General features: G+C 36.5%; 1 protein-coding gene across 2 annotated transcripts in view; it reads left to right on the top strand.

Annotated features, from left to right (window-relative positions):
• Positions 1–2,380: 2,380 nt before the first annotated feature.
• Positions 2,381–21,645, top strand: part of SCHIP1 (schwannomin interacting protein 1) — a 575,059-nt gene continuing 555,794 nt past the window's right edge. Inside the window, exon 1 of one of the 2 annotated variants that reach the window (XM_004281846.2) lies at positions 2,381–3,011. In XM_004281846.2, coding sequence (XP_004281894.1) covers positions 2,949–3,011 — 63 coding nt within the window. In that variant the 5' untranslated portion in view covers positions 2,381–2,948. The remainder of the gene's footprint in view (positions 3,012–21,645) is intronic. The other variant, XM_049709741.1, reaches the window with a different exon arrangement.

Consider the following 21,645-nt stretch of genomic DNA (forward strand, 5'->3'; position numbering starts at 1 on the left):
ATGTGGAACCTGGAATACTAGTCTCATAGGGTATTGATAGATGTTAATTGGGGGAAGGGCGAAATAAGCTAATTTGTTTACTTCAGGACTTCTTAGAGCCTTACTAAGCTAATACACATTTTGAATTTGCAAGACGGGGATCACTGTTTTCATGTTTCCTAAACTTCTTTGACCAGGAAACTCATTAAGAGTCACATCTTATTGGACTACTGATCCATGGAACACTTTGGGGAATACCATTCTAGAGTTAGTAGCTGTTGAAGAAAAGTGCCAAGAGCTGGAGCTTCTAAGTGGCTCAATTATAAAAGTAAAATGAATTGAGCAGTGCATTTTGAAAGTTTCTAATGAAATTTTTACACATGACATCTCCTTTTTATAGGTCTCTATTATAGAGCTGTATTATGCAAATTTTACTAAGTTAGTTCACATATAAAACTTGTTACATTAACTGGCTAGCAGGGTTTAAACAAAAAGACCAAGTCTAGTCAACGACATAACAGTGTTGGAAGATGGGGTTTTAGGGAATCAGTAAATAACTCCTTTTCTGTTCTTGATTTGGAAACTTATTTTGAAAGGCCAGAGATTTAGGCAGAGGGATATAAAAATCTCAGCTTTATTTCCTGTCAAAGCTGGATTTGAGGGTGGAATTCGAACTTGTGGCCATTGAGCTTTCTACTACTAAGCTTTGGATTTAAGGAATCTTATCAATCACAGGAAGCACGAGATACTGCCAGCCTCACCCACAGATCTTGTGCAGGGAGGTGGAGCCCATTAAAAAATGGAGGGAGAATGATATTGGGTTGCCAGTGCCTTTGCCTAATCCTGCAGTTAAGGTAACTCCTTCTACCTTCCTGGAGTGGATTAAAGGGTGGAAATCAGAGTGTGGGAGTATTTAGGAAGTTTCTTCCTCATGGAAATCTGAGGAGACAGGAAGAAGGGAACCTCCAACATTGCACGCTTCATGTAGCAACAATTTGGCCTTTTATTATGATAAATATCATATATATTTTTGTACTTATCTTGATTTTTATATGATTGTATACTTTGTAATATATTCATTATTGCAGTGTTTTCTGCATAAGAATTACTTTGAAAGCTTTAAAAAAAAAAAAACCACAGATTCCAGAACCATAGTAGATCTTTTGAATTAGAATATCTGGGAATTCTGTATTTTTTTTTTTAATGTCTTAGGTAATCCTTATTATCATAAAGAATAGAAAACTGTGAGTTATAGAAATTGCAAACAAATTCAACTTTATTTAAGAAACAGACACGATCACCCAGGTGATCAATATTTTTTCTAATTTGCATCTCGATATTTTTGTATTGTAAATCATGTGCCTTGAGGAGGTGCTTAAGCAAATTTTCCCTGATACCAAAACACCCATTATTGTTTTAATAGAATTTTCCCAGTGGCACTGATTGTGTTGAAAATTCTGTTTTCCTAGAATTTATAGTTCTTTTCTTTCTCAAAAATATAAGTACTGTGCTCACCAAGGAAGGTTTCTGTTGTTTGATCCACTTTGGTTTTTATTAAAAGAGGATACAGTCAATAGGCACTGATTAGATTAGTTTCAATTTAATCTTCACTTTGTGAGGATTTTTAGTTTGCATGAAGAGAGATTAGATAATTTAACTATTAGCTGACAAGAAAGTCAACTATGACTGAAAATCCCAAGTTATGGTGTGTGACTACATGTTAAGAAAGAGAAAAATACACTACACAGAATGGAGATGGATAATTCTCATTATTATACATTCTTTAAAATATCTTTGTATACTATTTATTACTAGTTACATGTAAAAATTACCTATAGTATAGTTAAACTTTTGTTATTGTATTCAGAGCTGAAAAACATCTAGAAATAATGAGTAAAAGAAATTTCCTACCAACATTTGAAAACATACTCAAATCCTTTCAGAGATAGGTGTTAGTAAAATTTTTTGTCTATGAAACATTCTTAAATTCCATCAAATAAAATGTTGTCTGGAGTTGAAGACAGTTGCCTTAATTTTTATTTTGCAATCTTCATAGATTGGCATTAAAAAATAATGATTTTTTTAAATGCTAAAAATTCTGAGAGACGTTTTAGAAGTTTCTGTCTGTCTCTACCGTTCCTCTAGTTCCCTTTAGAGCTCCGTGAGGGGAAACCCCTTCTTTACCTGTGAGGAATAAATTAATTTTCTCTTCATGGCACTGTATTGATAGGGTTAAGCATATTGATAGAAGACCACACTATTTAATGCAAGTAGATTTTCAAGAAAATCACTATGCCAAACACTTCACTAGAAGAACTTCATCTACATACAGCGGCAACTGTGACCTGCTTTAGAGATGACATCATTGGGTGTCATGTGGCTCTTTATACGTTTCAGCCTCAGAAAGAGGTAATCTGTGAAAGCCACAGGAGCCTGATTTCTGCTGTGATAGTCTTCAGCAGACAGAGGCTGGGGCTAGAGTGAGGCATACCTGTTTACATAGTGTGTGCAGTGCCTTGTGGAATTCTGAGCTTTATTTTTGTTTAATCAAAAAATAGATGCAATGATAGAATGAAGTGAATTGGCTTCTTTGGACTAATGGGAGCTTGTTTTCTGCATTAAGATCAAGAACTTTTCTGGAATCCTCTGTTCTCTGAGTAGCCTGTAGTTTCTCCCTTTTTTTCCCCTCAATTTGAAGAACACTGAGAAAAATCAGCAAACTTCATCTCCCAAAGAGCTCTCCCTCTTTTTTGTCAATACTTGAAGATTTCTGCTCCAAAATCTTTGAGCTGCCTGAGCATCGTGGTTGATAACTGAAGGGTAAAGCATCTCCTTTGTAGTATGTGTTACAGAAATTCTTCAGATAACTTCACTTGCTAACACAGATGGCCCTTTATGGATTTCTTGTAAAGCCTGTTTGAATAAACAACTCTTTCCTCTCAAATGGGCAAGAGTAACTCTTCAGCACCATGGAGAGGTCAGGCCAGCGAACAACGACGTGGGACTGTGACCAGGGCAAGCAATCTGACAGTGTAAGTTTTCCAAATGTCTATCATCTATTTTAGGTCTATCATATTTTTACAACTGGAGAGAGGAAACTCCAAACTCTAACCGAGTTAGTCTAAATTTAAGCTGTAAAATGTAATGGGCTTCATTACATTTGAAATTCAGGATTAACCATTTAAAAATATTATTTTAGAAAGTGTGAATATGTTATTTTGAAAAATTACTTTCTCATTGCATCAGTTGGTATGTGAATGCTTGGTACTTTGAATCTTTATAGTCTAAGTTTTTGTTTTAATTTACCACAAATTAATTGCATTGCCGTTGCACAAAACAGAGCATTTAAAAATACTCATTTAAATAGTTCTAAATGTACAGTTTGTTGCCTTTTGTAAATACAAGGCTCTCTTTGGAAAGTTATTTCTGATCTGTGCTCATTTTAAAGGATAGTTTTAAACTTCTAAATTGCAGATTATATTTCACTTACCAAAAGAGAAAATGTCTAGGTATTCTAATGTTGGCACGCATAGGAGATATTTGATGACTTATGAAATTTTAAATTTACTGGTATAAAATATGTACCGTAAAAGCCTATAGTAAGTGGAAAGTGCAGATCCTTTTATAAAATGATTAGATATGGACCACTGGAGAGGTACCTTTAGCGTCACTGAAGTATTTAATTTGTTTCAAAGTAGTCCAATTTAACTGTTCAAACCAGAAATTTAAAAAATAGTTTATTCTAAAATATCTTATAACAACCTCCTTAAAACTGTCCAAGGTATAGTTTTATGATACTGTTATATCACACAGCCAGTGAAGAAATGATACTTTGAATTGCTATGAAGAATGACCTCCACAGATATCTTGATTAGCTATTCAAATTTGTCTAAGGGAACAGAGTGTCGTAAAAAAAGTAATATAACAAATAATTATCTTTTCTCAGGCCAGTTAAGTGAGGTTTGGAACATTTATTTATGCTGAACCACTTATTTTAAAGTCTGAGAAAACTATCTTTTTATATTACTGTAATATGGAATTTATTTCCCTCAGTAGTTCTCCTCCTATGTAAAAACCATTGTAAATACAATTTACTTAACTAAACCCCTAATTCAAATATAACTGATTTTTTCTGTTATGGATAACTTCCAGGTGAATTTACTGTTGCTTCTTAAGTCTTCAGTAATTTGGCATTTGATTTTTGGATAAATGGCACTTACATTTTGACAGTGTTTTTGGTACAAAATTTTGGAGGCTGTGACTTAGTTTTATATTAAGGTGCCCTTGTTATATATGTTTGTCAGCTATGTTTAATAGATCCACTGATGATTTCTTTAATTGATGTCAATATTTAAAAGAACTCTGTTTTTGAAAAGAAAGGTAGATATATGATTCCAGTTGTTTTAGTTTAATTTCGCTGTGTTTTACCATTATGCTTTGATTTTTGAGATGAATAAGTAGGGCCTTTCACACACTGTTGAGCAGACTTCTGTGTTTTTAAAACTTTGGTTGTTCCTTTATGATAAACTGTATCCATTAGTTGCAGTGGTAGTCTTTGGACAAATCACTCTGGTTGATTAGACTGTAAGATTCTAATTTAGAGGATTTGAGGCTCATGTCATAAGATGCATCTGCTTTATGTTCTGAAATGGGAGGACATGTACCTGATTCAGAAATGTATTTTCTAGCAATCTTTGTCTCTATCTCTTAGGGATGTGATTTACTTATGATATTGTCTGCAGTGTAACATTTTATATTTCTAGACTTTTTGCACACATTTTAGTGATGTATTTATAACAACAGCTATCTAACATATATTTTCTAGTTGAGATACGGTTGTCTGTGTATTTATTTAACCAAAAATTGTCCCTATGTGATAGACCACAAACATGTTTTGGCTTCTGCTTTGAGAGCCTTTCAATCATTGTTGAAATAGCATAAGTCATCTGAAGAATAGAAAAATGTCCAGAGCTATTTAGACTGTGAGCTATTTGCATTTCTTTTTTCTTTCTTTCTTCTTCTTCTTTTTTTTTTTTTTATAGCATTCTGGTGGTAGCAGATGTGTGTGAACAATCTTAAATTTAGTTGAGTGACATTTTGCTTTTCTTGCCAATGTAAAAATATGCTCACGGATCTCTTTTTTGTGGTCCACCCACCCTTGCAAAGGCTTTGTAACCTTTGGCTACGAAGGATTTAAGGGCATATTTACTTTATGAAAACCACCCTAGTTAGGGTGCTTTACAGGACAGCTGAACATAGAGGGAGCTGACTGACAGGGGTGGTTCTTCCTACTGATTTCAACCCTTTTTGACACTAAGAGAAAAAAGTTGGTTCTGTGAAATAGTTCTTCCATCCCAGGTACTCACAGACTCATTTCTGTTGGACGTGTCCATCACAGCTTCCAACCAGAAGCAACTCTTCTGGCTACAATCCCAACAGGACCAGTTTCAGTAGGAGAGAGCCTGAAAGTGTGGGATGTGTTACAGGAACGTCCCAAAGGGCAGCTTCTTAGAGGGAAATGGGTATTCTTGGGATTATTGCAGTGAAGCAGGACCCTGACTGGTTCCAAATGGATTTTAGGCTTGTTTTACTATGTTTCTAGCATTATGGATAGGGATCAGATGACATCAGGTACCCCAGGGCAGTTCTACAGCTTCCTAGAGAATCACCCTGGGCTGATGCTTCGGCATAGAGATTTCCATCACGTGATTTTTGTCCTCAGTTATTATGTTTATTGTTAGCGTTCCTTCCCTCTCCCTATTGTACTCACAGTGAACATTCCTACTTTATAGTACATGTTGGGCCTAAGTAGATATGGCCTAACTGATTTGAGATTATTAAATATTACTAGAAACTGTGGAGTAATCTGAACTGTTTCAGAAAACTAAACAGAGCTTAGAGACTTTCCAAGGAAAGCTGAAAGACCAGAAATATCCTCCAAAGAGGTAGTACCATGCTTTTCTCATTTAACTAGTCTTTCAAATCCCAGTCTCTCTGTATGAGGCTGACTCCCTCCCATAAGTAAACTCAAGCCAGAGCATATAAAACACATCCAGGCAGCCAGTCATTGGATGGATTCAGGCCACTTCCATCTTGTCTAATTTATCTTGTGCTCCTAATTCTCATCTTACTTGTGTATTTTTCTAAAAAGTTTTATTGGAGCATAGTTGATTTACAATGCTGTGTTTCAGGTGTACAGCAAAGCAAATCAGTTATACATATACATATATCTTTTTTAGATTTTACCTGTGTCTTTGACGCCATCTAATATGCACTTATACAGTGCACTTGACACAGTACATTACACAGCACCTGACTCCATTAATAAGACCCATCTTGATGGAAAACCCATTTTTACTTCAACATTCTGCTATTATCTCAGTAGCATGCTTCTCCAAGATGCAGTTTTTGCGCTTGATGTCTGACCTTTGTGTACCACAATGGCAGGAAAGAAACATCTCTTCACCTGGGGTTTCATTTTGGGTGCATCGGAACTGGTGGAACTGTACTGGGCAGACCATGGTGTTGGCACAGAAAGCATGTCCTTTGACTATCCATGATTTACTAAGTATCTTTCTATTTTAAGAACTGGTCAAAGATAGACTCAGGCTAATGATTTGAGGATATTTAGAAAAGAATGTCAAGTTTCAATGCCTTAAAGCAAGTCATACAAATTTACTCATATTTAACTTTGGTTGGAATTATAAGGAATATAAATACAGGTGCTGTATCTGGACTTCAGTACGACTATGAAGATTTTTTTCTGATATCTCTGTGGAGAAGATAAATAATTGTGGATGGAATAGTAATACAAATTGGTAATATTTGGGCTGGTTAAATAGCCTTACCAAAATTGTGTTAACTGATGAATCAGAGCTAGCCTGGAGGTAAGCACATAATGGTGTGTAATAGGTTTCTGTTATAAGCATTATTTTAATCAATGATCTTAAATATAATATTTTTCCTACCTCTTATTTCATAGTTGAGGACATTTCATGTGGGAGAGGAGGAACAATTTGCCTGAGGTCAGCTAGTTGGTCAGCTGCAAAAGTGGAGCTAGAAACCAGATTTTTCTGACTCCCAAGCAAGGGAATTTCTACTGGGATATGTGATCACCAAGGAACCCCAGTGCTGAGCAATCAGTGAAAGTTTTATGGAGAAATATTTTTTTATCTAAAATTAGAACAACTTTTAAAACTTCGGAGATGTCATTCAATGGCATAGGCTTTCTCGTAAAGCAGTAAGCTTCTCATCACCAGGAGTATGCATGCACAGACTGGATGGGCCACATCAGAGATGCTGTAGAAGGGAACTGTATATTGTGGAAGGGTTTGTGAGTGTGTGTGTGAGTGTGTGTGTGTGTGTGTGTAATGACTGGACTAGATGATCTCTAAGGTCTCCTTCAACTTGAACATGGAGAGGAGACATTAGTGCAATGTTGTCTCATTAAAAATAGAAAACAAGAATAATTTCTTCGTTCAACAAACGTTAGGTACATATTCAAGGTACTGTGTGGTTCTAAGAACTGATTACCCAAGTCTGCCTGAGACACCAAGAAACCATCCACTTGAGAGGGAGTTAAAAAGGGGGAGATTGGGAAATAAATTAAAATGAAAGGATGGGGGGCTTCCCTGGTGGCGCAGTGGTTGAGAGTCTGCCTGCCGATGCAGGGGACACGGGTTCGTGCCCTGGTCTGGGAAGATCCCACATGCCGCGGAGCGGCTGGGCCCGTGAGCCATGGCCGCTGAGCCTGTGCGTCCGGAGCCTGTGCTCCGCAATGGGAGAGGCCACAGCAGTGAGAGGACCGTGTACCACAAATAAATAAATAAATAAATAAAAATAAAATGAAAGGATGGGAAAAGAGACCCAGGAGGGAGAGTAAGATGCATTACTTGGATCTATTTGAGAAGGAAAAAACTAGGTTAAAGGGGTAAAAGCAGAACCAAAGTTATAATTTATCTTTTTCATTATCTCTAGTCTGGAGATACTTCAATGCATGAAAGAGAAACAAAAATTTAGGATTTATTGATCTCTAATAAATTCCACAATTCTATTCAGGATCGTCAAATATCTAATGAGCTTTTGTGCCTGCATCCTTTCAACCTGTGTAGCTGTAGTTGCATAATCGACCCTTAGAGATTTTATCCCAGTTGTTATTTGTATTTTTCCTAATTGAGAGAAATTCCAAAGCTGTAGACCATCAATTCAGGGACTCAACATCAAGTCAGTCTTGCTGCTGGTGGTGGTCTGAATTTGAATGTCTTTGATTACCTGGGTTTGTACTATACGTTGTATATTTATGCTATGTTGTAATAAGTAGATCCCCATAAGTATAATAGTTCAAACACAGCAGAAATTTATTTCTCGTTTAAGGATCCATACTGGACTGGTGAGCAGGTTAGTGGGGTGACCCTCCTTCATACAGTCATTCAGAGAACCCAGGATGGTGTGGGCTCTGCCATCTTCAACACGTGGTGTCCGAAACTACCCTAGAGTCAAAACTTAGAGCAAACCAAAAAGGGAAAAGGAAATGGAGCAGCATACATGGAAGGTTTTAATGGGCCAAGTCTGAAAGAGACACACACATCACTCAATGCACATTCTTGTCACTGAACTCAGTCATGTGCCATAGCTAACTGCAAGGGAGATTGGTAAAGATAATTCTACAGGATACATAAAAATAAGACAAGGAAATGGATTTTAGATCACTCAGTACTGTCTGCCATACTTGGGAGGGATTCTTCCTCCAAACCTTTAGTTCCTGTCGCTATAAAGTTGACATATGCCACTAGATCTGCTTAATGTTAACTTCTCTACAGCCTTGGTCGTTGCCTGTTTCAATCTTCCAGGTTGCAAACTACAGAATCTGACCCTAGTTAATTTCAGCTAAAAATGAATTTATTAGAAAGATATCAGCTATCTCCCTGAATTAACAGGAAGGCTGGAGAATCAGGCTCAGGAAACGAAAGAGGCACTAAGGGAAATTTGTTGGCCAGAACTCCAGGCAAAGGCACACCTGAGAGACAACATTGTTGGAGCACTGCTGGGTCATTGGATGCAACGGTCATAAGAAGCTCTAAAATGTGCCTTGCTTCTCTGACACACTTCCTCTAGATGCAGAGTCCCTGACAAGGCCATCCCATTGACTGGTTTAGATCATGTGTTCGAAGCCAGATTGCTAGGATGTAGGGAAGGGAAGTTACTTCTGTAGTGAGGGGTAGAGTCCTGTTCCTTGCTGTAACTCCTTTAATAGTGGAATCTGTAATTATGGGATGGGGGCTCAGATGCACTAAAAAATTTAAAATGACAGAAATCTACTGTGCCTGCTGTTGTAAGATGCCCGTAATGCCACATTAGATCTTCTGATGGCCCATGCCAATTCTCACTGATTCCAACTGGCCGCACACCTACACTGTGCCTTATTGTTATGCCTAGACTGTGCCTTGTTGTTCCTCCTGGGATGTGTTTTGATCGCTTTTGCCAGTTTATTACCCCAACCCACCTAGCATCCTGTGTGAAACTTGCTTTGGCCCTTTTTGATGGTAGCTTTTCAGGTCCTTTCCTACAACACTTGGCATTGTTTTGAGAACTAAATTCAGACCTGGGACCTATGTGATAAGTCTGCATGGCCATCGCCCAGCCATTTGACCCATCTCCTGTGGGGTTTTCTCATCTGTAAAGTGAATAAGCCAGCTCAATTCCCATTAGTCTCAAAGGGATGCCGAGAGGCTTAACAAGATGGTGCTTCGAGATATTTGGAACACAGGGTGGCATTATCACATTATTATTTTCACAAGCTGTTCACCTGAAGGGAGAAAATAAAGAGTGGATATTTAATGCCAGAGAGGTTTTTGGCACTTTGTCAATTTGACATTAGCTTTGAAGGCTTTTGGAATTTTGCCTGAAATTTTCAGTACCAAGCAGCTAAAAGCTGTGTTTTTCTGGGCTCGTGATATTCCTGTCCCCAGGGATGGCATTAAGCATTTGTGAGGGATGAGCTGTGCCAGACCCATTTTCCAATGTGCCACCAACAGACACAAAAAAGCAACGCACACTCTGTAAATTGCTGCTCGTACCCACATTTCACACTTGGAACAGCACCTCTGACTTGTGCCAGCAGAAAAGGGATGAGAGAGGAGTGATCCACGTAGGCATATGCGAAGGAAGCTCCCTGTCTGACACGCGGGCCATTTGTGGCTGGGAAGCTTCTATTTGAGTGGTCAGATGGACCCTATTGAAGGTCACAAAACCTTTTTTAGACCTTTCAAAATCACCCACATCACAGTCCTCTTTGAAAGAGAGCTATTGGTTATGCAAATGTCACATTTGCCAACTAAACTGAAGAGTGGGCTAATTAGAAGTAGAGAGGAGAAGTACATACTTTTGGAACTTCATTTTAATGATTTTGGAAGGAAGAGAAAGGCAGGAAAACGTGTTGGGATCCAGGGAAGAATTTGTTCATGTGATTGAAGTTTAAGCCTTGTGATCATAATTACATGGAAAGGTTATAAATGGTTTCCTTTATTTGGATCCGAAACATTTTCAAATACATAGGCTTCCACATATGTGCCTGAAATACATATTTATGTACATTTTAAAAGTAACAATATGCCATCCATACATTACAGTGAAAGTTGTTAATAGAAATTGCTTAGGGACTACCCTGGTGGTGCAGTGGGTGGCGCAGTGGTTAAGAATCTGCCTGACAATGCAGGGGACATGGGTTCGATCCCTCGTCCGGGAAGATCCCACATGCCACGGAGCAACTAAGCCCGTGTACCATAACTACTGAAGCCCGCACGCCTATAGCCTGTGCTCCACAGCAAGAGAAGCCACTACAATGAGAAGCCTGTGCACCGCAACGAAGAGTAGCGCCTATTCGCCGTAACTAGAGAAAGCCCACGCACAGCAACGAAGACCCAATGCAAACAAAAATTAATTAGTTTTTTAAAAATTGAAAGCAGGGCAAAAAAAATGTTTAGTGTCAAGAGCTAAAAAGTACAGCTTTGAACCTGCTTACTCTTAGTATTGGGTTGGCCAAAAAGTTTGTTTTTTTCAGTAAGATGGCTCCAGTAGCGCTTAGTTGTCTTTAACTTCATTAGAAACAATTTTGTTAGATTGTATGTGACAGCTGTCATATCAGCGTGCATTTAAAAAAAAAATCAAAATTGGTGAATTTTTGTGTAGCCATTTTAATATTGAAGATGGAAGAAAAAAAGCAACATTTTTGGCATATTATGCTTTATTATTTCAAGAAAGGTAAAAACGCAACTGAAATGCAAAAACCGATTTGTGCAGTGTACGGAGAAGGTGCTGTGACTGATTGAACACGTCAAAAGTGGTTTGCAAAGTTTCGTGCTGGAGATTTCTCGCTGGACGATGCTCCATGGTTGGGTAGACCAGTTGAAGTTGATAGCGATCAAATCGAGACCTTAATTGAGAACAATCAACGTTATACCACGTGGGAGATAGCCAACATACTCAAACTATCCAAATCAAGCATTGAAAATCATTTACACCATCTTGGTTATGTTAATGACTTTGATGTTTGTGTTCCACGTAATTTAAGTGGAAAAAAACCTCTTGACCATATTTCTGCGTGTGATTCTCTACTTAAACGTAATGAAAACGTTCCATTTTTAAAACAAATTGTGACGGGTGATGAAAAGTGGATACTGTACAACAATGTGGAACGGAAGAGACCATGGGGCAAGCGAAATGAACCACCACCAACCACACTAAAGCCCGGTCTTCATCCAAAGAAGGTAATGTGTATATGGTGGGATTGGAAGGGAGTCCTCTATTATGAGCTTCTTCCGGAAAGCCAAACGATTAATTCCAACAAGTACTGCTCCCAGTTAGACCAACTGAAAGCAGCACTCAATGAAAAGGGTCCGGAATTAGTCAACAGAAAGCGCATAATCTTCCATTAGGATAACGCAAGACCGTATGTTCCTTTGATGACCAGGCAAAAACTGTCGCAGCTTGTCTGGGAAGTTCTGTTTCATCTGCCATATTCACCAGACATGGCACCTTCGGATTTCCATTTATTTTGGTCTTTACAAAATTCTCTTACTGGAAAAATTTTCAATTCCCTGGAAGCCTGTAAAAGGCACCTGGGAAAGTTCTTTTCTCAACAAGATAAAATTATAAAGAAAGATGGAATTATGAAGTTGCCTGAAAAATGGCAGAAGGTAGTGGAACAAAAGGGTGAATACATTGTTCAATAAAGTTCTTGGTGAAAATGAAAAATGTGTCTTTTATTTTTACTTAAAAACCAAAGGCGCTTTTTGGCCAACCAAATAAATAGGTCTTGCATCTTCATAAAGGAACTGCAAGCTTCTTACCTGAGCTTTGTCAGTGAAAGAAGGAAGCTACTTGCATTTTTAAAACAAAGTACAGTGACTACTAGTTCATCTAAAAACTGTTAGGAAATGAGGCTTCTACATAAATGAAATCTACCAATAATAGCAGTTTACTTTTTTTTCCGATCAACATATTTTGAATGACGTTTCTAAATTACATTATAAAATTTTCTGCTCTTTTTATAGTAATGCTTATTTGCATCTATAATATGAATTTATGCTCATTTTAGAAAATATACACAAAGTTTAAAAATATTCTTCACCAACTGAATAGAGAGAGGCCACCATTAATATTTTAGTGAATTGCTGTCTGACTAGCAATCCCACGCCTGGGTATATATTTTGAAAAAAAGAAAAACTCTAATTCGAAATGATACATTCACCCCAGTGTTCACAGCAACACTATTTACAATAGCCAAAACATGGAAACAACCCAAGTGCCCATCAACAGATGATTGGCTTAAGAAGATGTGATATATATATAAATATATATATATGATGGAATATTACTTAGCCATAAAAAAGAATGAAATACTGCTATTTGCAGCAACATGGATAGACCTAGAGAATACTATGCTTAGTGAAATAAGTCAGACAGATTTCTTTTTTAATTATTGTGGTTTACATTTTCACACGTTTTGTGGCTATGTTTTCATTTACTGTTTTATTGAGGTTTCATTGTTTTTCTCAATTATTGTATAAGCTCCTTAAATATTATGTATATTAAGCTTTTGCCTTCATATTTGTGGAAAATATTTTCTCAAATGGTATGTTTATTTATGTTTATGCTATTTGAATCTGTAGAATTTTAAATAATGACTTATGAAATGAAATCTTTTTAGTATCTCTTTTTACCTATGTATTTTCCCATTTTTTTAATGGTTTCATCTTTAACGTTTGTCTTAAGTTCATTTGAAATTTTGGTATAGGCTAGGAAGAGAAGCAGTAGTCCTGTCTTATACCAAGTAGTTAACCCACTACCTGAACACTAATTACTGACCAATTCTTTGTTCTCCAATTTGCGACATGATCTTTATCACATGTTAAAAATCTATCTGTTAGAATCTCTTTCTGAACTATTTTCCTGGTTACATTTATAATTTCTAGCACCTGATTCAGACTGTCTTAAATATTACATTTTGATTATAGATTATAATATCTGGTTGAGAAATTCTTCATTTCTTTTTATGTTCTTGGTTAGTCATACTCATTCCATATAAACTTTAAAATTGTGTAAACTTCCAAAAGCAATCTTTGGCGACTTTAGTTGGAATTGTCCCAAATTATATACTGTTATAAGAATTGTCATCTTTACAAATTTGTTTTTCCTATCTAGGAATATAGTATAACCAGATAGATATGGAAATGGATATGGATATAGATATCAGGAAAAATTTGAAATTTCCTTATATACATTTCCTGCTTTTTTTATTACGATTTTTCTTATTACAAATCAGTTCCTTCCTTCCTTTTTCCTCCTCTAAATGGATATCACTAGAAATAGGAAGCAGTGACTTTTTGCATGTTGATTTGTATTTGTTCACCTTATTGAAATCTCTTATTAGTACTTAAGAGTTTTTTAGTTGATTCTTTTGGAGTTTCCAAACATGTAATTTTCTGATCTCTAAGTAATAGTAAGTGTGATCCTCTTTGCCAGTAGTTTTATTATATTGACTAGAAAATCCAACTCAATGTATTGATAGGTTGTCTTTGTAACAAAGTACCACAGATTGGGGTTTTAAACAGCAAAAATTTGTTGTATTATGGAAATTAAACATTCTTGCATTATGATATAATCGTTGTTTGGTTTTAATGGGTAATTTCTTTTTAAGTTGTTTTTTATTTCTATTTAATGGTATTTTATTTAAGTTTTACATCTCTGCTTATAAAATAAAATTTATCTATAGTTTGTGATTTTTTTCTCAAGTTTTGAATCAGGGCTATACCAGCTTCATAAAATGAATTCAGAAAGCTCCTTAGATTTTCCTTTGGCCTCTAATATTTATATACAATAGCATGGTAACTATGTGTTCCTTGAAAGTTTGAAAACATTTCTTAATAAAACTGTACATACATGAAGTCTTATAGGTCTTCTTTTTTTAATAACATGTTCATTTCTTCCTTGGTTATTGAATATTCAGGCTTTCTACATTATCATAAGCCAACTCCAATGCTTATTTTTCAAGATGTATCAGTGAATGCTTTAAGATTAACATGTTATTAAGTTGTTTTTATTTCAAAACTTATCTGCGTATGTTCTTTTATTATAATACTTTTCATACTTCTCATTTTAATTTAATTTTTCTTTTTATATAATCAGCTATTGTATTACTCAATTCTGCTGTATTTTCTAATTAGTGCATTTTAATATTTATATTAACTTTGCCTGTTAACTTTAGGTGTATTTTGTTGTTCCATTTCTTATTTCTTCAGTTTAATGCATAGTTTATTTATTTTAGTGAATTAATATTTTTACAATAAAATTAAGGTTTTAAATTTGCTTCTAATTCAGTTTTGTCTTCAATCTAATAAGCAGTATCCTCATTCTGTCTTTCAAAGATTTTCTAATTACGTATTTTTCCTTTAACTCAACTATTATTTAGAAAAGCATTTAAAATACTTCTTGTTTTATTAAATCGAGGCTATAAAATATAGCCTTTGTTGTTTTTATTTTGGGGTATTTGTTTAGGGGTTATTTTTTGGTTTCACACATATATATGATTAATTTGTGTCTACATTCTATGGATGCTTGAAAAGAAGCGGTGATCTTTATCTTTAGGGTACAAAGAGTTACTGTATTAATTAATTATATATTCGTATTTCTTTATCCCTACTTTATTTTTCTCTTTCCCTGAAAAATAAGTTACAAAATTTATTCTTAGCATTTTTGAGTCATTTTGTTTTAAGTGATCATTTGATAAGCAGTTATAGTTGAAATTTGTTTTAAACAGAAACATGTCGTTTTCATTAATCCCCCCTTAATGCCCTCTGAGGGCAGGGACCACGCCTAATTTCATTTTTTTTTTTTTTTGATGTGGACCATTTTTAAAGTCTTTATTGAATTTGATACCCTATTGCTTCTGTTTTATGTTTTGGTTTTTTGGCCACGAGGCATGTGGGATCTTAGCTTCCTGACCAGGGATCGAACCCGCACTCCCTGCATTGGAAGGCGAAGTCCTAACCACTGGACCACCAGGGAAGTCCCACCTATATTTCATTTTTATGCATGTCCAGGGTCTGCCAAATAGCTGATGCTCAATAAACATTTCTTGAATGAATAAATCAGAGAATCCGTCCAATGCTGCAACTCTCAGAAAACATCAAGGGAAGAAGTAAATAGTGCTGGCATATTTCAATTTGGAAACATTTCTTCAAGTAAAGGATAAGAGAGAGGGAGAGTCTTGGTAGCATTAACACTCAGGACTGTGGTCTTTTTTATACTTCACTGGAGTAAAGTACTAGAGGTCCATGCAGTGGAGTAAGGAAAGATCCTTCCACCATCCAGTGGACTTGAACAACTGCTTCCTACGGGCATGGAGCTGTGCTTATCAAACTAATGTTTTACCTACAGACCCAAGAAGAAGACAGTTGACTTTAGCAATGGGGACTAAGTAATTTGGAATAATCTTCCCACTGAAGACAACTGAAAAAGGTGGATAACACAGTATGCGCTTGTAAGAAAAGAACGCAGAAGATTTTAACTCACTAGTATGAAGTATCTCCAGGGCATATTGGTGACAAAACAGAAGAAAGAGGCAGAAAGGTACATGTGGTGTGCTACTTTTTGTGTAAGAACAGCAGGAGGGAGAGTGGTAATAAATAAATATCTGTACTGAATATTTTTATTTGCCAAAAAGAAATGAAAGGATAAGTTTAGCAAACTAACAAAACTAATAAAAATGATAATCTGTATGTGGGTAAAGGGAACATGGTGGACACAGTGATGAACATGAAACCTCTTTGAATATATCTTGTTTTAAAGTCTTGAACTTGGGAATATGTAAATATATTCAGAGAATAAAATCAAACAAAAAAGTAAAGAAAGCAGTCTAAAAACTGAAAATTAATGGAAACAAATGAATCTAATTGTATGTGCCATAAGCACACAGAAGGAATTATTTCAAGTGATTCCAGAACATGGTATTTTTACTATCTTTAAAGGAATGTTATCTGAGGACATACAGATCTGCAAAGAAATCTTAAAGTTCACTCATTAGTGATGTTGATATTATTATATTGAAACTATTTTTTGTTTTTTTTAGTGTTATAGTTACGTACATAATGCAAGTTAGTGATTATTTTACTACTGTAAGGAATCAAGATTTTCAGATACGAGAAAAGAAATTCAGTATAAAGCCAAATAAACTAAGCAAAATCCTACATTATTAAATGTAATTGGACATGGCAATATAAACTTAAAGTTTTATTTCTGTTTCAAGTTATATATTTCTTAGTTCTGTCCAGTGAAAAGGCATAGAAGCAATAATAACCCAACAGAAATGAGCGTCATGCTATCCAAATACCATTCCACTCTGAAAGGAACCAGGATTTCTAGAGGAATGACTGATTCCAGGTTTGGGGTAGAAAATATACAAAATTCACAGGGGAGATTCCAAAGGCCCAAAGAGTTGTCAAAGGATCCAGAGGCTCCCATTGGCCAAAGATGAGACAATTTTGACATGAAAGGGAAAATAAATGCAATTACTGGACACAGAATAAACACATAAAAACCAAGGGGTCATAATAAAACTATATAAATAGAAGGAGAAATTATTGGACACCACTGTAATAACTAGAGCAACAACTTCACTCTAAAATTAGACAACTAATATGAAAGAATTAAGCATATATTCTTGTTTTTCCGGTATAAACTACGTTTTTGGACAACCAAATACACCTACCTAAAAAGGGAAATTTCTTCCTTACAAAATTCCAAGCAATAAATATGGAAAGGATGATTGTTTTGCAACCCAAATGAAACAACAGAGTCAGGCAATGCTCATAAATGGCTGAAGCCACAAGATGAAAGGTTGATGGGTAATTGTACCAAGGAGGCTTCAGGCTGCCATCACCTGAACCCACTGATTGATCAATCTCAGCAGCAGTAAGGTTGTGTCCTCTTGACATAATTCAATCCAAATTACACAGCACCACCTATGACATATCCCTGTGAAAAGAGTAAGATCCAAGTCTAGTCAAGTCTCTGAGGACGGGCGGGATAGGGAGGGTGGGAGGGAGGGAGATGCAAGAGGGAAGAGATATGGGGATATATGTATATGTATAACTGATTCACTTTGTTACAAAGCAGAAACTAACACACCATTGTAAAGAAATTATACTCCAATATACATGTTAAAAAAAAAAAAGAAAGAAGGCAGATGAAGAAACAAGTTAAATGGCCTCAGAATAAAGCTAACAGAAAAGTTGTGAATGTGTGATATTCTGTCAGACAACTGACCCAGGTTCTTTAATAAATCAATGGGATGAAGAAAGAAAAATAAAGAGAGATCTACTTTAGATTAAATGAGACCTAAAGGACATAACAACCAAGTGCAGTATGTGGGCCTTGTTTGAATTCTGACTCAAACTGACCAGCTGAGACAATCAGGGAAATTTGAGTATGGGTAGGTATTAGATAACACCAAAGTGTTATTTCTTGTCTTACGTGCAATGATGACATTATGCACCAATAATTATACCAAAATTATTTGAGAAAAACCTCTATGTTATTTTAGAGACACATATTGAAATTCTAGGAGTGAAATGAGCTGATGTCTGGGATTCTCCTTAAAATAACTGAGAGAGGTAGAGAGAGGAGAGGAAGGAAGGTAAAGGGAGAGAGGAGCGTAAGAGAGAGAGAGATAGGAAGCGTAGGAAAATCTTGATATTTGCTAAGTCTGAGGATGAATAATGGGGGTTTATTGCTATATTCTTCATTTTTGTATTTTCATATTTTTCATAAAAATATGTAAGAACAGTGAGATTATAACCTGGGAAATTAAGAGTCTTGGTTAGTTGGCTAGTCAACTGAGACAAATACTTATCCCTCATTATAAGTGATATGTCTCCTTTGTGTTTGCCAGTCATTCAATATAAAGACATTAGGACTACAGTGCTTTTAAAGGGACATCAAATAACTATCAAGAGAGGGAGGAATTAATTTGCCAAAACCTAGGAGAAGGTGGGAACCCAGAGGGTAGAACTCAGCATTGGATGTAGTATGTACCTTGTAGAAATGCTATGAGGACTGATGGGATAGTGTTTGTCAAGTTGCTTTCAGCAACACATGGCACATGTATAAGTGCTAGCTAAATAACTAAAACAATATTTTAATATGTTCCTTGTTACTTTACAACATTATACATATTTTCTGTTTTGTTTTTTCAACGCATTTGCTTATTGGTATATTATATAGTACAGGGATTTCTGGATATTGGCCTCATATTTCAGTTTGGGTTTGTTTTAGGGAATCATGGGATATAATAGGGTCTCTATTCTAAGAGCACCAACCTTCCTTGGGCTGTGCAGACTTCGTCATTCTCTCTCTGGCTCCCCCCTTTTATCCTTTTTGGAGTTGATTGCCAATAAAGGGGCATCTTCTCAATAACCATCTCATCTGATGGTAATCTCAGCACCATAGGATGGTGTTTATAATTACTATCCCTTTGTATGAATTGAAAATAATAGCTATTAAGCACTCTTTCATAAGGGCCACGTGATAGACAACAATTAAAATATTTTTTCCTATTTGGTTGGTTGTTTTGGTATTTTGTAGAGATAGTCTGTGTTAAATGGCTGCATTTTCCAGATAAGCTACAACAAATTCTAGCATTACCTTTGAAGTTCGTTCCTTGTTTGACCGTTTGCTATGGCCTCTTTAGTAGAAAGAATGATCCCAGATCCGTTTCCCAGCCATGTTCCCCATGTGCAGATGAGTACCAACTTAGAAGGGAAAACACATATTCTGATAAAAGGCTGGTGAGACCATGCAAGAGCATCCCGGGGCCTTTGTGAACTTTTCTGGGCAGCCAGATCTGCTTCATTCATTCACCTTGATGGATGCTAATGTTTGTATGGAGGTAAGGAGGTGGGATCGAGGTGAAAAGGTGGTATTGAAGCCACAGTTTTGTTTCTTGCTCTGGCCTTTGCCTCTTCCAATCTGTGATCTGAAACTGTACTGCAATTCTGATAGGTCACTGTTGACAATGCCAAGTAGCAGTCTGTCTGGAAGAATTATAAATGAGGCAAAGAGCAGGTGGCTAATTCAAAAGGGATCTCAGACAAATAGGAGGCATGTGTCTTTTTCTCCCTCCAGACCTCCTTTCCTCTGTTCTCCTGGATATCGAATTAGCTGCTGAGCTTTCTTGAAAGCCTATTATTCTCAGGATGTCATTTGGACAATTTGACTCAGTTATTGGATAGAAAATAATTCTCTTTCTTTCCCTCTCTCCCTGCATGGGAGGGAGGGAGGGAGGTGAGAAGCAAATAGAAACTTATTTCAGATAATTATTTTCTTTAGAGGAAAATTAAAGTAATACAGGGAGCTTACAAGAACCAAAGGGCGTAAATTGGAGTTAGATACATGCTTAGAAATCAAGGTCAGAAACCACAGGACAAGATGTTCTTGGGTCCACCCTAAAGGCACAGACAGTACTCTGCAGATTCTATGTCTTTGGGGGGGTTGTGTGATCATCCATCTTGAATGGGTCACCTGGTGCTGGACAACATGGACAACTATTTGACCACTCTAGGACTCAGTTTCCACTTTTATAGGATAAGGAGGTTGGATTAGTTGCTCATAGGATCTTTGGTAGGTACTCCTCTGATAGCTTCATGTACTAGGGCAAGTAGCATGCTTCCAAAGCCCACAAGTATACAATAAATGTGGATTGCTTTTATCTTACTAGTAGCAGAATAACTATGTAGTTCCATCTCTGTATCAACAGTAAATGGCAAACACTGATATCATCAATCTGATTTGGGGTTTTCAATGAGCTCTCACAAGCTGGAACTGATAATGATATGCTTTTAAAATATCCCCCTTTGTATGGTGAAACAACTTTGGAAATTGTAACTTGAGAATATATAGGTATTTATTTATAGCCTACCTTTAGGCTGAGATTTGAGATGACATTTTTCTTTCAACAAAACTCTCAAGTGGCACACTCTGATTTATAATTTTATTTGGTTATTGTCTGCATATGCTGCAGAAAGTTGAAAAATTATTCAAATCCTGCCAAAATGTATTTACAGTTATTTTTCTGCTGCTGAGAATTCCACCTTCAAAACATTTTAAAGTCTGCATATAGAATCAAGATTGCACTTTTCAGAGGATAAAAAAAGAGAGAGAATGAGAGAGATCAGGCTTTTGTCTTTACCCAGAGTAGCCCGAAGTAGATTTTGGAGTCTTAAACTACAGTTGAAAATCTAGGGTGGCAACAAATCTCTTTTTAGCAACTTGCATTGCCCAGTCTCCATAAGTATTTCATCCTATGTCCTGCTGGGGTGTAAGAATTAGGAATACTCTTACTAAGCATTTTAGAATGGGCCAGAACCAAACCATTCCCGGGGGGGGAGGGGAAAGGTAGTTTTTCTCCTCCTTATCTTACATTGTCAGAGTGTCCTTTTGCCAGGTGACCTGAATTCAGGCTTTGGAGCTAGAAGTGGCATGTATCCTCAGCATGTTTCTATTCCCTTAAAAGATTAGAGGTAGAAGTCACACCCCACATAAAAAAAGTGTCCAATAAGGGAGGTTTGCAGCTGCCCCCAAATTGTCTCGTTCAATTTCATTCCTGATTTCGAAATAAGATTTGCATGTTTCAAAGCAACATTTTCAGCACCCTCTACTCTCCTGCCCCCTTGATGTCTTCCTTTGGTTCCTTCTGCATCCAGCAGGGCTCCTCTCCCATCCCTGCTGACATGTCCACCTGGAACATCCTTCCTCTCATCAGGCAAGGCCCACGTCAAGTTCTTACCTTGCAGCCTCTGAGAAATAGCACTTTAACCCCTCCCCCCACCCTTGTGACGTTCGCTTTGTACATATCTATTGCCACTGCGTCTATGGATTCAACCAACGACAGATCAAAAATATTAGGGAAAAAAAGGTTCTAGAAAGTTCCAAAAAGCACAGGCAACTATTTACATAGCATTTACATTGTATTAGGTATATAAGTAATCTAGAGATCATTTAAAGTACACAGGACGATACGCATAGATTATATGCAAGTACTATGCCATTTTATAAAAGGAACTTGAACATCCACAGATCTCGATATCCTCAGGGGTCCTGCCACCAATCCCC

Source organism: Orcinus orca, chromosome 5 (genome assembly GCF_937001465.1).
Source record: "Orcinus orca chromosome 5, mOrcOrc1.1, whole genome shotgun sequence".
NCBI lineage: Eukaryota > Metazoa > Chordata > Mammalia > Artiodactyla > Delphinidae > Orcinus > Orcinus orca.